Genomic DNA, 15948 nt, shown 5'->3' on the forward strand with positions numbered 1-15948 from the left:
TCCGGTTTTTACAGTCCGACCTCCCGGTCCAGTCCGGTTCTGAAAACCTTGAGTACGACTAGTATTTTTCATACCATTGTCAAAACCAATATGTAGGAACCCTACATATTGTATTGGTTAAAATACCAAATGGTATAAATAATGATTAGCGTTTTTTCAATATTAATAATGCTATTAAATTTTCTAATATTTGGTTTTGAAAGGATATTATATAAGCCTGTTATATTTATAATGAGGAGTTATTGTTTTACAACAATAACAAAATTTAGTCTCAAATTTTGGGGCCGGCTATAAATTCTTAATAAATTAATTAGGCTCATTAGTTAGGGTTGGTCACATACACACAATTTATATTGCATTGTATTGTATATAAAGTCATACTCTCTATTACTTTTTTAATTGACATAGTTTTTTTTTATTATTTCTACTAATGAGGAGTTATAATATAAATATATAACAGAACCTTATAATACATATATATATATATATATATACCAAATATTTTGTTCCGATACGCAAATGGGAATAGTTACCAAAACAAATTGAAAATTTTGCTAACACTTTTTTTTTTAGAGAAATTTGCTAACACCATTGATAGAATGGTTCTTCTTCCTCTCTATCATCTTTGGAGTTTTAGAGCTTAGTAGAAGCAACACATGCCACCAACCACATTGGTAAAAGGAAAGTTGGTACCATTGGTAGAATTGAATGTATAGCATGGGCAACATCAAGATTTCCTTATATGGTAGAACAAACTGAATATTTTATGTGGATAACTCCAACACTTTATCCTCTCCATCACTGTACGTAATCCATTTCCTTACGTGAATATTGGTAACATAATGCAATTTTGGGTCTTCCAACATAGAACATGCTGACATTTGGTTTCCTCTGAATTTGGACATGCCGACATAGGTACAATTAAGTATGGTGCATGTCAAAAAATATAAGACTATCCAATAGCCGAGGGTCTTGTAGTTTATCTAGCATCTCCTAATATTTCCTATTTAGAGTTCAAATCTCCTCACCTCATTGTAACTATGGAATTAGAGAGAGAGAGAGAGAGAGAGAGAGAGAGAGAGAGAGAAATCAACTATCCAAAGGCCATGGGATTTAAGGCTACAAATGAACCAAGCCGACCATGAAAAACTAAGGCTTGGCTCGATAAAAAACTCATTTATGTTTGTTTGTTTATAAATAAGCCAGGTTTGAACCTTAGTTTTAGGCTCATTTAATAAACAAGCCGTTCCCAAGCAAAAATATTTGTTCACAAACAAACTCATAAGCTATAAGGCTTGATACAAATCAATTCAAATATAGACTCATTTATAAGTTTATATGTGTTAGCTCAATATACTCATTACATATGTCTTAATAATGACATGACTAACATGAGATCGCTACCCATTACCTTAATTTTTTCCTTCCCTCTAAACTGACCAAGAACCACTTTAAACTTATTTAGTTACATTTAAAAATAAATTAATTAATTAAGTGGGTCATATATGATCCTTCTCCATCAATCATCTAATGTAAAGTTATAAAACATGTTAGTATTTTCCCACTCATAATTGTTATAGACAAGTATTTTTCTAGTTCTTCACCATCTAATGTGAATATAAAATTTGTATTTTGAACAATTGTTGAAGTTGTAAACAAGAAATGATGAATGAATGAATTTAATTATGTAACTTTTAATTTGAATAATGGCTAATCATATGTAGGATTAGATGCAGGATAAAATGAATATACTATTTTTTCCTCTTCTTTTTAATTTTAGAGATTTAAACATTTGATAATATAATTTTCTTAGATCTCAAGTTCAAAAAATTGACCTGAGCTCGAGTTTGAGCTTGATATTAAGCTTGAGTTTGGCTTGACTAATTAATCAAGCCAAGCCAAACTCAAGCTTTTTGACCTTCCCACGAGCTCAAGCTCAATCATTTTTTTTTGGCTTGTCACGAGCTCGAGCCAAGCTTAAGCTTTTGACTTTTCCTAACAACCCAAACTTGAACATGCACTACTCAATAAAGCTCAGCTTGTTTACAGCCCTAATGAGATTATTTATGTTATGATGAGCATCTTTACTAGAAAGCATAAACTATGATCAGATAATGAAGAAGATGTTTTTTGATTATTTATCATGGAGGCCACTTCTGTAGTGGGTTCATATGCTTGGCAAAGCATTTTGAAATGTAGGGATGTTCTCCTGCGAGGTGCTAGATGGCGGGTAGGGTGTGGAGATGCTATTAGCATTTGGAACGATATGCTTGGCTTCCAGTAATTGATTATCCTTATGTTCAATCCCTTATGGTTTTCAAGATGCTAAGGTAGTTGAGCTCATAAATCCAGAGAATAGATGTTGGGATCCCCATTTAGTCCGTGGCTTGTTTTCTCCTCAAGAAGCTGATCTGGTTCTTAGTATTCCTCTCAGCCGTACCATGACTGAAGACATTCTCTTTTGGCCTTTTGTCTCCTGGGGTGTTTACACTGTCAAATCTGGCTACAATTTTCTTGTAAAGGAAAATCTTGCACCTAGTCAGAATTTTAGTAACCCGAGCCCTCATGACAGCTTTTGGAAAAAAATTTGGTCAGCCGAAATCCCAAATAAGGTCAGGAATTTCTTATGGCGTGCTTGCTGAAATGCTATCCCTTTAAAGACAAATTAGGTCCGAAGAAATATTCTCTCTGATGACAACTACGAGTTATGTCGCTCTTCCCCAGAATCAGTGCTGCATGTTTTGTGGAAGTGCTCCGGACTTACTAATATTTGGGAGACTAATCTACACTAGCTTTTCAGACAAACCAGAATTTTTTCTAGTTTTTTCGAACTGGTGCAGTTTGTGCTAGCAGAGGAGCTTAATCTAGAGCTCTTTGCCATGATCTGTTGGTCCATTTGGTTTAGGAGGGATAAGGTTCAGCTCAAGCATCCTACTTGCCTGCTTTCCCAACTTTTTTTCCAGGCATCCCAGGCTCTCCAGGATTTTCAGCGAACTCTCTCATCTCCTCCTGTCCGACTTTTAGCTCCAGCTCCATCACAAATCCGTTGGCTTCCTCCACCAGTTTCCTCTATCAAAGTAAACTTTGATGGGGCTCTATACCGGGATATCAATGCAGCAGGTTTAGGGGTGATTGCTCATGACCATCGAGGGCAGGTTATTGCATTTGTGTCTGAGAAAGTTCATATCGATCCCACAATCTTCGGATGAGGTGGAAGCCTTGGCAGCTGTCAAAGCCATTTCCTTTGCTTTGGAGTTGGGTCTTCATTCAGTCATTATTGAAGGGGACTCCGAGGTCATCATAAAAGCCTTGAAGAGTGAAGAGGTTTCCTTTGCTTCCTTTGGTCATTTGATTTCAGCGGCTAAACTTTCTCTGGTTGCTTTCAGCTCTATCTCTTTCTCTCACACCCATAGATTAGCTAATTCTGCAACTCATAACTTAGCTAAACATACGAGACATGTCAGTAGTTATTCTATGTGGATGAAGAGTGCTCCTTCTCACTTAACTGATGTACTCTTGGCTGATTTTGGCTAATTTTTCTTAATGTCAGTTTTCTTTATTCTCAAAATAAAATAAAAAAGCGGATATAATTCTCTCTCTCTCTCTCTCTCTCTCTCTCTCTCTCTCTCTCTCTCTCTCTCTCTGTGGGAGTGCAGCAAATGCTAGATGATATAACGTAGTTATTTTGTTCTTGCCTAACTCGTTGGCCAGTTTGGAGTTATGGCCTTTACAATTTCAAAGTGATACCAAATTATAAACAGAACTACTTTTATTCAGGTAATCAATCACATCTCACTAAAACTCATAAACCAATTTATACTAGCAATTGTTAGCAAATCCCTTGATTTTTAATCCTCCAATTCAAATTTTACATCATATTGCTAATTCAGATCGTCAGCCTTTGACGGAGTTGAAGGTACTCCCCAAAATGGTGAGGAAAGCACAGCAATTATTGCATATAAAAGGGGGGGGGGGGGGGGAGAGAGAGAGAAGAGAGAGTTTCCTATTCACATAGAAATTGGTACAGGAAGAATTCATCAAACGTGTATCCTAGTTATTTACATTACACAAGTACATCGTGGCAAGGACTGTCATTTGAAAGTGGCGTCGACTTTGCCATTCACAAGCAATTTTCATTTCCTTTTCTTCTTCTCATCAACTTTAATGAGCTGAACCGGAGCCGCTGGTATTCTAATCCACCATTCTTTAACCCGCCTTATCCACTTGTCACTGCTTTCTTTCCTGTATGGCATTTCCCTCGTGAAAGCCTCTAGAAATACTAGTAGAACCAAGTATCTCATAGGCACAAATGCAAATGCTGCAGCAATGAAAATCAGCAGTAGAGCAACCTTTTCTGTGGCCTGAAAACAGACAACAATATTTCATCATAAACTGGCAGCAGCTAAAAAATAAATTTTCTATTAAATTTATATTCAATCAATACAGCTGAAGTCTATTCGTTTGTTTACATGACCTGTAAAAATACGAAAAATTTCATCTAAACTGCAAAATGCGTGATTAGGAGGCAAATCTAGAAAGGGGACACCAAAATTTTAGCGCTTTCCAACTAACTTTATTTTCAGCCTACGCCCATTACGTCAAGTAAAGAGAGCATATTATGCAGTTGGAATTAATTGTCTGGATAAATATTTAAGTGCAACATCAAGATCGTGTTTCATACCAGTTAAACTTACAATGTCTCTTTCCAATGGATAATCAAGATTTGACTTTCTACCTAATGATAAGCCTGTAGTGTGACAAGCTTATGACTTGTAGAGCACTCTTAAAGTAGAAGTTTCTAGAGCAACTTCTGGTGTCAAAAGGCATGCGTGCTGTACAACATATGTTAGAAACTGCAAGTGATTCCAGTAACACTTATAACAAGAGAACTCTTGTATAATCATCACTTATGCACATGCCCAAGATGTATGTATGTATGTATGATTCAGTGAAGGAAGAAAAGCAGAATGAATGAATACAAAGTAGGTTAAATCAGGTGCAAAACCTTCCTCTTTATCCACAGGTAAATTCCATGCCCAATAAAAGCATTTGCTGAATGCTCAGTATTCAATTTCACTTTTTTTTCTGATAGGAAACAAAGCTTGGCCAGGGAATATATACCTGTGGAAGTATGGCAAATAAGAGAGCTCTTATCTTCAGGAGAATAATATTCCCTGCTTGAATTAATGCTTCAACTTGAGTGATGACATCTTGCAATGTCAGCAGCTGCTCTACAGCATTTCGTGCAGGGGGAGCTGTTACTCTAAAGGTTTCTAACGGCCTCCCTTTGTTAAAATGCCTGCACCAGAGCATGAGAATTGCCACGAACACAAAAAAGGCTGGCAATATATACCTGATCCACCCCCTGCATTTGTATTTAACCATTTTGTCACATTGCTTTGTTTGTCAAAGGTATTGCTTAAGCTTTTAAATGTCAAACCAGGAAGCCAAGATAATAAATTTACACCATATTAGAAAATTGACAGCACTTTTGGTGCAATGACAGTGTGCTCAGCCCAAAAAAGAAAAGATATCAACAAGGAAAGTCAAGTATGCAAAGCTCCAGTCAAGGTCAAGTTACCTTATAATAATGTAGCCAATCATCACCAGAAAAACCATTGATTTATAAGGGTCTTCCCATGAGGCCAAAATTTGAAAGCGGCTAACTAGTTCTATAACAGGATACAGTAGTTCCTACAAACAGAAACAATCATCTGAATGATAAAAACAAAAAACAAAAACAAAAACAAAAAAATGGAACTTCCATCATATAAGCTCTACAGACATAGTGACTCTAAAAGGAACCACAGCTATCAATGAAAATAGAACCCCATTGAGCATGCAATTTTTGCAAGCGTGTGTGGGTGTCTGCACCATAAAGTTTCTGCAAACTGCAATCCATTGGAACTTATATGATCAAAAGAAAGAAAGAGAGAAAGATAGAAATGAACAAACAAACATGCAATGCTTGGTGCCCATGCTGTGCATTTAGTAACTTAATTCACATAAACAGTACTTCCTCAGCCTATTGCACAAGATTAGACGGTTCGGATTGCTTGATTCAATAAAATTGATCAAGGGCTTATTGCCTGTGCAAGGTCTAATTGATCAATAAGGATCTGAGCCTGAACAAAGGCAAGGAAAAAGTTCCCTTGATTTTCTCCACAATGGAAAGCAAAGTAAACCCAATTTTTGAGATTACAAAATATACACCAGCTCTTCTAAAGCACTAGAAATCTAGGAAGCATGGACACGGACACAATTATGGATACGACACAGCGATATGAGCAATTTCTGAAAAATTAAAATGAAACAGCCGGTATGATATTGCTATGACACAAGTACGACATGGGTACGGCACCCTAAATAAATTGTCCGTGCTTCCTAGCTGGAAATATGAGGAAGGAATAAAAAAGGCACAAAGAATGGTTTTGTTTCTTAAGAAACATTTAACAATAGTAAGCTCTTTGTTCCCGCTATTTTTTCCATGCTTCATAATTTCTGAAAACAAAACATAGATAAAAGTATTTTTGATGGGGAAAGCAAATTTGGTATAATCATAATTAACCTTCATTACTGCAACATTTGTATCAATTCCTTCCACCTTCACTTGGTCCACAGTTGCCTGAGCAGCTTCAGCCATCCCTGTGTCTGATAATGACTGTTTCACTGCCAATTCCAAGGGATTTGTCTCCCCAACACAGATGTCTCCAACAATTACTGCTTGTCCATCTAGATTTGCTTCTTTTTCTAATACAAATCCAAGTTGACTAAGTGCCAGAAGTGAAACTGGGGACAACGTTGGCTGCTGTTTTGTTGGGGATAGTGTCGACTGCCTTTTTGCATTTGCAATTCCAGCACCATCATTCAGAAGTGCCAAGCGACTTGACAAAGTTTCCAAAATCTTATCTCCCCCTGGAAGACTTTCAGCTAGGTTAAAAGCAAGTAAGGTTTTGTAATGGGATGATGAGAAGCGGAAAGCTTCTCTAACTGCACGATAACGGAATATGCCTAGAATAGCCTTTGCAAGTATTTCTGATTTCTGAATTTCTTTAAGTTTATTTTTTCTTATAAACCTGTGTGCATACAGGATCTCAAGACATATATCCAACCAAAAGTCACGTCGAGAACTGCCTCTAAATTCAGGAAACTCCAAATAAACAGGCTCCTCTCTGTAACAGAATTATTAAAAGAACCATAAAAATAAATAAATAAATAAATAAACTGATGTTGAGAGTAAGGTCATGATTTATATAAATAAATAAGTTGTGCATTCAGGTAACATACATAGATGTCGACTTGTACATCACAGCTTTATCAAAAAGACGAGCACCCAGTGGTCCAGTCAATTCAGGTTTTATCACCTGCTTCATGTCTGTTGCCAGATCATATCTAACAGCTTTATCATATAAGCCAACTCCCGACTCAAAGTACAAAGCATAATTGGTCAGTGTCAATCGCCCTACACAGATAGAATTTCAATTGATAATGCTGTCCAGATAAAAGAATATAAAATGAAAAAATCATTGAAAGACATGACCAGTCTTCCAAATAAGTTCATGACTTGGATTAGTTAGCGACTACAAAGTTACAGAAAACATAATACAAGCTTTAAACTTACCAAAACAAATAAATACTTGAGATAATTGGACAAAGCCATCCTATTTTTTTATAGCTAAGAGCTGGCTTAAAGAAGACACAATGAACCATAAATATTTGGTGGACAACCTGGCCATATAATGTTATGACAACATCACCTAGTACTGAATGTATTGATATATTAGGCACATGATTTCATTTCTGCTGATACACCTGCCACATAGGTGCCACATGGGCACTGCGAAGACATCTCTGCTGCACACATACACATACACGTACACCCACTAACATAAGCTAAGGATTGGGCTCTCCTCCACACATGCACATTCACAAGCAGGGAGTGCATCTCTCCTCTCTCCTCCTCAATCATTGACATCATCTGTTGGTCCCTTACGGTAGACACACAAGAGCCCTCAATCATGCATGCAGGATCCAATCTAGCTCTAAGTCACATATTTTCAAATCAACAGTAGAAGGCTATGATGATTAAAACTCAAGAATTTGTTCCACTTTGAGGAATACAATGACTCACCAGGCCACGCAGAGATTCCAATGTGTTGCAAAACTGGTTGAGTAGGAACTGTACCATCAACATCAATGACAATCTCTCCTTCAGAAAGCTGAAGATTTACAATTGCAGGGGCCAATGCATTTTTTGCGGCCTTAATAACTCTGCAGGAGAATAATGATACATGTATAAACATTCAAGTAGCATACTGTTAAGTCAAAAATATTAAGAGAAACAAAAATACAGAATTATTTATTTATTTATTTATTTCTCTTGAAAGAGTCTCCTTCAAATGAAACAAATCATCATGTGGATGATCCTTCAAATCCATTTATTTTTTGATCATTTGAACGTGGTATATATCTGTTTACATGCTATCAAATCATCTGACAGTTTATAATTTTTGTATCATTTATGAATTTCGCATCTTTTTTCCCCTTCTTTTGGGCAGAAAACAATTTTAACTTAAATTAAATAGAGTTTCCACATCTATCAAAGTTGCTGTAGTCTTCTCCTATTACTCACCATGTGGAATTATAGATAGAATCAACAATGTACTAGAGTAATGATAAACCAGCAGTGATAAATAGAAAACTGTCACAGAGACGAGTGTGAGGAAATATATTAGCCAAATCACTCACTATATCTCCATACAAAGTGAGTTGGAGAACAGTTCCACAAACATACAGAACCTATAGTCACATGATTAATAACACTCAAGAAGAAGAATCATACTTGTCAAGGCTTCGAATGTACTTATCATATACAAGAAAATGAAGTCGACAGCCTGAAGAACTTGTCAGTGCATCAAAAAGATTGTGGACTGTTATTATATCAGCAACAGCAGAACAAACAGGAGCAATTCGTGCAAAAGCCTCTCGCCCAACAGTTTTCTTGTCATCAACCTAATGGAGAGTACAAAAAATAAATGTGGATACCCATGCACCTGATATTATTACAATACGCTACTTGTGGACAGAGCAATAAGGAGATTGATGATGAAAGAACCTGAACTGCCAAAGTCGTAGAACTTGAAGAAAATAGTGACCACCCATCCTCTTCCTCTATTTCCTGGTTACTACTTGAAGGACTTTCCTACAGTTGAATAGTATGAGTTTAAGCAATGTCTTCAAGCCCTTAAAAGCGGCAAAAGTTAACTTTAATCTTCAAATTTCTAAGATAAATTTTGAAAAAGGGGTCCTTTAATAAATAATTCAACACATCTTACAAAAATCAATGGAAAACAACTATAAGCTGTCTCACTTTATCTAGTGTTTCACTCTCAACACTGGGAGCTTCCCATGCAAGCATCATGTCGTACGTCAATTGACGAAAATCCTTGCCACTCAAAAAATTTGGACTCGTACTCAATTGATGAAGTGCTTGATATGAGCAGAATTCTAAAAAATTCCTTGCATAAGTCAGACGTTCCTTGACGCTCTCTGGTAGCTCTGTGTCAAATCGATGCTCTAGTTCTTCAGTGGTGACTTGAAGGATCCTGCAACAAAGTTAAATATGTTTTCAACACAACCAAAACTTTCTTTAAGGCATGTTAAGACATTTATAGAAAAGAGAAAAACTAAAACAAAATGTTTTCCATGTTTGCTGGAAAGAAACTTCGCAGAAAAGAGGGTACCTATGTAGTTTCATTTTATATCAATCAACACTTGAAGCTAAGCAGAACGATATGGTTAACATATCAAACATATGAAGAAAACTGAATTCTGAACAGAGCATCTCTAAAATCAGTGAATATATGTTGGATGTACAAAGCTCTAACTGGGAGAATAAATTGGTAGCCAAGAACACCCTTTATCTAGTTGGTTTTATAAATTTATAGCCTGAATTCAAGAACGATTTAAGTTGAATCTGTGGCTTTTATAAATCTGAACTTGGTAGTAAAACAGCATTTGCTAGATAAATCATATATCCTGGCAATTTGTACATAATGGGCATAGTTGTACAGAACACCATCTGTAAGTCATCTACATCAGAGAACCACCACACCCAAAAGCTTAAAATGCTAGAAATTGGATTCTGAGGAATAAAAAACAACGATCTCAACGACATTCAAAGCCTAATAAAGAGTAGGCTAACAATGTATATCAAGCACAAGACAAAGAAAAAATCAGTTGTTCCTCCGAAATTACACAAAGATTTCAACCCTGTTTCTTTGCTAATGTGTGTGTGTACAACTCCAATGTGGTTATATAATTCAGGTTAATATGCACCATTTGAATACTTAATATTGAATGAATTCTTTCCTCTCTTTTTAATTTAATTACAAATCCAATGTTAGACCACACTTCATGTTTGCGAAATATGCACCATTTAATTACTTTATATTGAACAGATTCTTTCCCTTTTTTTTATATATATTAATAACCGAATCCAAGGTTGGATTACCCTCCATGTTTACAAAACGTCAAGGTGATTAGCTATCAATAGTTATTCCATGTATAAAAATGTTTACTTTTTTTTCAAAATTTTCAACTGTCAACAGTGGAACATTTTCAAAAACATTAATCCAACAAAAAAGTTACCAGGCTAAAATTATCATTTCTGTCCCTAAAGTTCGCATGAATATAGCTTTTCGACCCTAAACTTAAAAAAATAAATAAATAAATAAATAAACCATATTTCGTCAAAACTTCTTACAATAGTTTAAAGAGGGATAAAAAAAATGAACTTGTTTAAAATTGAAAATTGATAAGCTTAACATTTTCATTACTTTAGGGACGAAAAAATAAACTTTTTTAAAGTTTAGGTGCGAAAATAATATTTTAGGAAAGTTACTAAGTGGCAGTGCAATGTTAAAAAAACAAAACAGAAACTGTAACATCAACTTAGCTATGTATGGATTAGATATGACGAAAAGTTTAGGCAAAATGGAAATGTAAGAACCCTAATCCTAGATTGAATTGAAGAACTGCACAAACACGATCATATATATATATATATGAATTGAGAGAGAGAGAGAGAGAGGTGGTTACGTGGAACAGCGAGAGACGACGGAGTTGGCGAGAGAAGAGAGGTGAGGAATGGGTTTAGGGGAAAGGGCAATGACATTGGCATTGGCATTGGATTTGGATTTGGATTTGTTGCGATTCAAAAGTGCAAGTGATTTCATTTTCATTTTGAACACCCCTGCCCCTGGAGCTGGAGGAACCTCCTCCTTCTTCTTCTCCTCCACCAATTTCTTCACTTCCTCCTCCATTTCTCTCTCTCTCTCTCTCTTATTCTTTTCTTTTCACTTTCAATTCAATCCATCCCCGCCAAAGCCAAATGCCTTTTTCTATCTCTGAGTGTTACGTGAAAGATGGGACATTCCTTTCTTTCTCTCCCAGAAACAGATGGGGCCGGGCCGGGTAGTCCAGAAGATTCAGCCCACCCTCGATTGAATTTTATGTAAGATGTAACCCACTCATTGTAATACAGGACACAGTAATACTTCACACATAACAAATTCAACAACATTGATAAGTTTTTACTGGTTTTTATTCTCACCATCCAGTAATGATTACTTTTTTTTTATTATTTATCATTAACAACCATATCAGCAGATGTCAAATTATTTGTGTTTCTAGACTTTTTCATTAAACTTAATGAGTTAACAAATATAGTAAAATTTGAACTTAAATCATTTATTTTAGAATAAAAAATTCTACCAATTAAGATAACGAAACTCAATTTTATTGGATCAAGTGTCTGATTTGCTACATGAGATGAGAATATGACACATTTTACTTGTTGGATCACTTATTATTTACAAAGGAGAACAAAGATCCATAAGTCTTTGCTCACATTTAAAGATCTCTGTCCAGATCAAGGAGTCCTTGTTGTCACCGTGTCACATCAGTTAAACTGATTGGATCTGATCACTCATCAAAGGGTATCGGCCAATCAAACACCAGAGCATCAACAGTCAGCACTGGGTTAGTCATTTTTGAACCTGAATTCAACCAATGGACACCCCTTGTACTTTAGATTTTTTAATTAAATTCAACCACACAGCCTTAAAAACTATACTAACCAATAAACCGTAGGATTTTAATCGTAGTGGAAAAAGTTTCACAACTATTTAAGAGAGGTAAAGGATAATTGCATTATAAATTTACACTCAACAAAATAATAATACCAACAATTACATAACAAACATAAAAAGAAAACCTAAATTAAATTACATTACAGTAACAGAATTGTGTATTCTTTGAAGATTTGTATATATTGAATCTTCAAAATTGAGTACATTTATTGAAAAATTTTATACATTGAATGTATAGAATTGTGTGAAATTTTTGAAAAATTTTGTACATTTTTTGAAAATTTGTATACATTGAATGCATAGAATTTAGTATATTCATTGAAAATTTGAGTATGTCTAATGTAAAAAATTATGTACATTTTTTGAGAAATTATGTATGTTAGATATTGTATGTTCCACAAGCCAAAGTACGTGTGAGTGCTGACACGACCTACACATGGGCTAGTTGTGAGGAAAGGAAGGAGAACGTTAGCTAAGGGAGAGCATATTTGGCTTGTGCCAACAGCGTGACCATCTTGGAGGAACCTCCTCCTTCTTCTCCTCCACCAATTTCTTCACTTCCTCCTCTCTCTCTCTCTCTCTCTCTCTCTCTCAATTCAATCCATCCCCACCAAATGCCTTTCTCTATCTCTGAGTGTTACGTGAAAGATGGGACATTCCTTTCTTTCTCTCCAAGAAACAGATGGGGCCGGGCCGGGTAGTCTAGAAGATTCAGCCCACCCTGGATTGAATTTTATGTAAGATGTAACCCACTCATTGTAATACAAGACGGAGTAATGCTTCATACATAACAAATTTAACAACATTTTAGTTGAGTTGATAAGTTTTTACTGATTTTTATTCTGACTATCTAGTAATGATTACATTTTTTTTACCTATCATTAACAATCTGTCATATTGGTAGATGTCAAATTATTTGTGTCTCTAAACTTTTTCATGAAACTAGCTGAGTTAACAAATATAGTAAAATTCAAACTTATGGATAAAATACTAATTGATTGTTTTAAGTTTAGGTAGGATTTGCACTTAAATCCTTTGTTTTAGAATATTTTTTACCAATTAAGATAATGGAACTCAATTATATTGGATCAAGTGTCTGATTTGCCACATGAGATGAGAATATGACACATTTTACTTGTTCCGATCACTTATTATTTACAAAGGAGAACAAAGATCCATAAGTCTTTGCCCACATTTAAAGATCTCTGTCCAGATCAAGGGGGGGTATATTTAGACCTCCATTCTCCCCCAATTATCATGACTCTACATATTTACTCCTTGTTGTCACTGTGTCATACCAATTAAACTAATTGGATCTGATCACTCATCAAAGGGTATCGGCCAACCAAACACCAGAGCATCAACAGTCAGCACTGGGTTAGTCATTTTTGAACCTGAATTCAACCAATGGACACCCCTTTATACTTTAGCTTTTTTAATTAAATTCAACCATACAGCCTTGAAAACTATATTAACCAATAAACCATAGGATTAAATTGCAGTGGAAAAGGTTTCACAACTATTAAAGAGAGGTAAAGGATAATTACATTACAAATTTACACTCAACGAAATAATGATACCAACAATTACATAACAAACATAAAAAGAAAACCAAAATTAAATTACATTACAGTAACAGAATTGTGTATTCTTTGAAGATTTGTATACTTTGAATCTACAAAATTGAGTATATTCTTTGAAAAATTGTATACATTGAATGTATAGAATTGTGTAATTTTTTTGAAAAATTTTGTACATTAGATATATAAAATTTTGTACATTTTTTGAAAATTTGTATATGTTGAATGTATAGAATTTAGTATATTCATTGAAAATTTGAGTATGTCTAATGTAAAAAATTATGTACATTTTTTGAGAAATTATGTATGTTAGATATTATACATTACACGAGCCAAAGTACGTGTGAGTGCTGACACGGCCTACACATGGGCTAGCTATGAGGAAAGGAAGGAGAACATTAGCTAAGGGAAAGCATCTTTGGCTTGTGCCAACATCGTGACCATCTTGGGGAAGGGTGAAAAATGCACCTGGCATGGAGACTCAACACTAATGTAAAAGGGAGATAATGACCCCCCTATGGTCAGATGCTATAGAACACCATTTATTGGTTAAGTTTGTGTTGGACCACTGCTAAGGACAAGTGCATCCTTCCTGATGTCCATTTCCTTGTCTATAGCTTGCTCCCCATGTTGTAGTAAAGCCACCCTCCATCCCACCACCCTGACATTGGCGTGTCATTTCTCTCCTCTAGTCATAATATAGTACAATAGTTGCATTAGGTTTTGAAATGGAGGAATCATGGCTTGACACTTGTCCTTATGTACCTAGTAACATTCCTCATACTATAAGAGGAACATGTTGCTAAACAATTAGGGCAAAAACCTAGAAAGATAGAGAGAAAGAGGCAAAAGTTTGGGTAGGAAAGTGAGGTAAAAAGAGAGGCTTTCTCTGGGAAGAACATCACCATTGTAGGAATACCTTAACTTTCACATAATAGAGAGCTCTAAGAGTGTGGGACATATTTCATTTTGCTCACCTGTGGTTTTTCATCCCTTCCAAAGTGTTTTCCACATACTTTTCGTGCCTTCTTTACTTTCCTTGTATCGCTTTTACATTTCTCTAGATGTTAAAGTGTTGAAGTTTCCATTTTTATTGTCTTTGAGCTTTTTCACTTAAATGTACTGTTAGATCCATAGCTCATTTTTCTTTACAAGTTTGTTAGTCTAACTTGCACGTACAGATATACAGAATTGTGTACATTTATTGAAAAATTTTATTTGTTGAATCTATAGAATAGTGTATGTGGGGGAGGATTTTGTTCCACGCTTCGCAAGCTGTTTGTCCTCTTTGGGGAGTCAAGCCCGCAAGGTTTTGTTCTCAGTACCAAGTGTGGAGTTTGGGATTTTTAGGGTGCTTTGACCCTATGACACCCTAGTCCCACATCGTCAAGAGATGTGCTCCACTCATGGTTTATAAGCCCTTGGAGCAACCATGAGTGTACCACTACTACACATGTAGTGGTAGAGGCGTGCCCCTTGAGGGTAACAAAACTGTGCGGGTATCATGCGGTGTCGAACATGGCCAAGCCAATCCCACCCTTGCCCCAAAGTAGACAATACTCAAGATGGGCACAGTTCCTCAAAAAGCGCCTTTTTGTGGGGGAGGATTTTATTCCACGCCACGCAAGCTATTTGTCCTCTTTGGGGAGCCAAACCCCCAAGATTTTGTACTCAGTACCAAGTGTGGGATTTGGGATTTTTGGGGTGCTTTGACCCTGTGACACCCTAGTCCCACATCAGTAAGAGATGCGCCCCACTCATGGTTTATAAACCCTTGGAGCGACCATGAGTGTACCACTACTACACATGTGTCACATGGTCAAAGCACCCAAAAAATCCCAAACCCCACACTTAGTACTGAGAACAAAACTTTGCGAGCTTGGCTCCCTAAAGAGAACAAACAGCTTGTGGGGTGTGGAACAAAATCCTCCCACACAAAAAGGCGCTTTTGAGGGACTGTGCCCATCTCGAGTATTGTCCGCTTTGGGGCAAGGGTGGGATTGGCTTGGCCATGTTCGACATCGCATGATACCCACACGGTTTTGTTACCCTTAAGGGGCACGCCTCTACCACTACATGTGTGTAGTAGTGGTACACTCATGGTCGCTCCAAGGGCTTATAAACCATGAGTGGGGTGCATCTCTTGAACAAAATCCTCCCCCACAAAAAGGTGCTTTTGAGGGACTGTGCCCATCTCGAGTATTGTCCGCTTTGGG

General features: G+C 36.2%; 1 protein-coding gene across 1 annotated transcript; it reads right to left on the bottom strand.

The window, feature by feature from the left end:
- Nucleotides 1–3984: 3984 nt before the first annotated feature.
- Nucleotides 3985–11507, bottom strand: LOC115979047. Its single transcript, XM_031101000.1, has 10 exons — nucleotides 11101–11507; nucleotides 9371–9605; nucleotides 9116–9202; nucleotides 8843–9012; nucleotides 8132–8271; nucleotides 7288–7462; nucleotides 6569–7172; nucleotides 5582–5694; nucleotides 5122–5365; nucleotides 3985–4361 (listed from the first exon to the last, which is right to left on the bottom strand). Exons 1-10 carry the CDS (start codon nucleotides 11322–11324, stop codon nucleotides 4134–4136), a joined length of 2220 nt encoding a protein of 739 aa, XP_030956860.1. The 5' UTR covers nucleotides 11325–11507; the 3' UTR covers nucleotides 3985–4133.
- Nucleotides 11508–15948: the final 4441 nt, after the last annotated feature.

The sequence above is a fragment of the Quercus lobata genome, chromosome 3 (genome assembly GCF_001633185.2).
Source record: "Quercus lobata isolate SW786 chromosome 3, ValleyOak3.0 Primary Assembly, whole genome shotgun sequence".
Classification (NCBI taxonomy): Eukaryota; Viridiplantae; Streptophyta; class Magnoliopsida; order Fagales; family Fagaceae; genus Quercus; species Quercus lobata.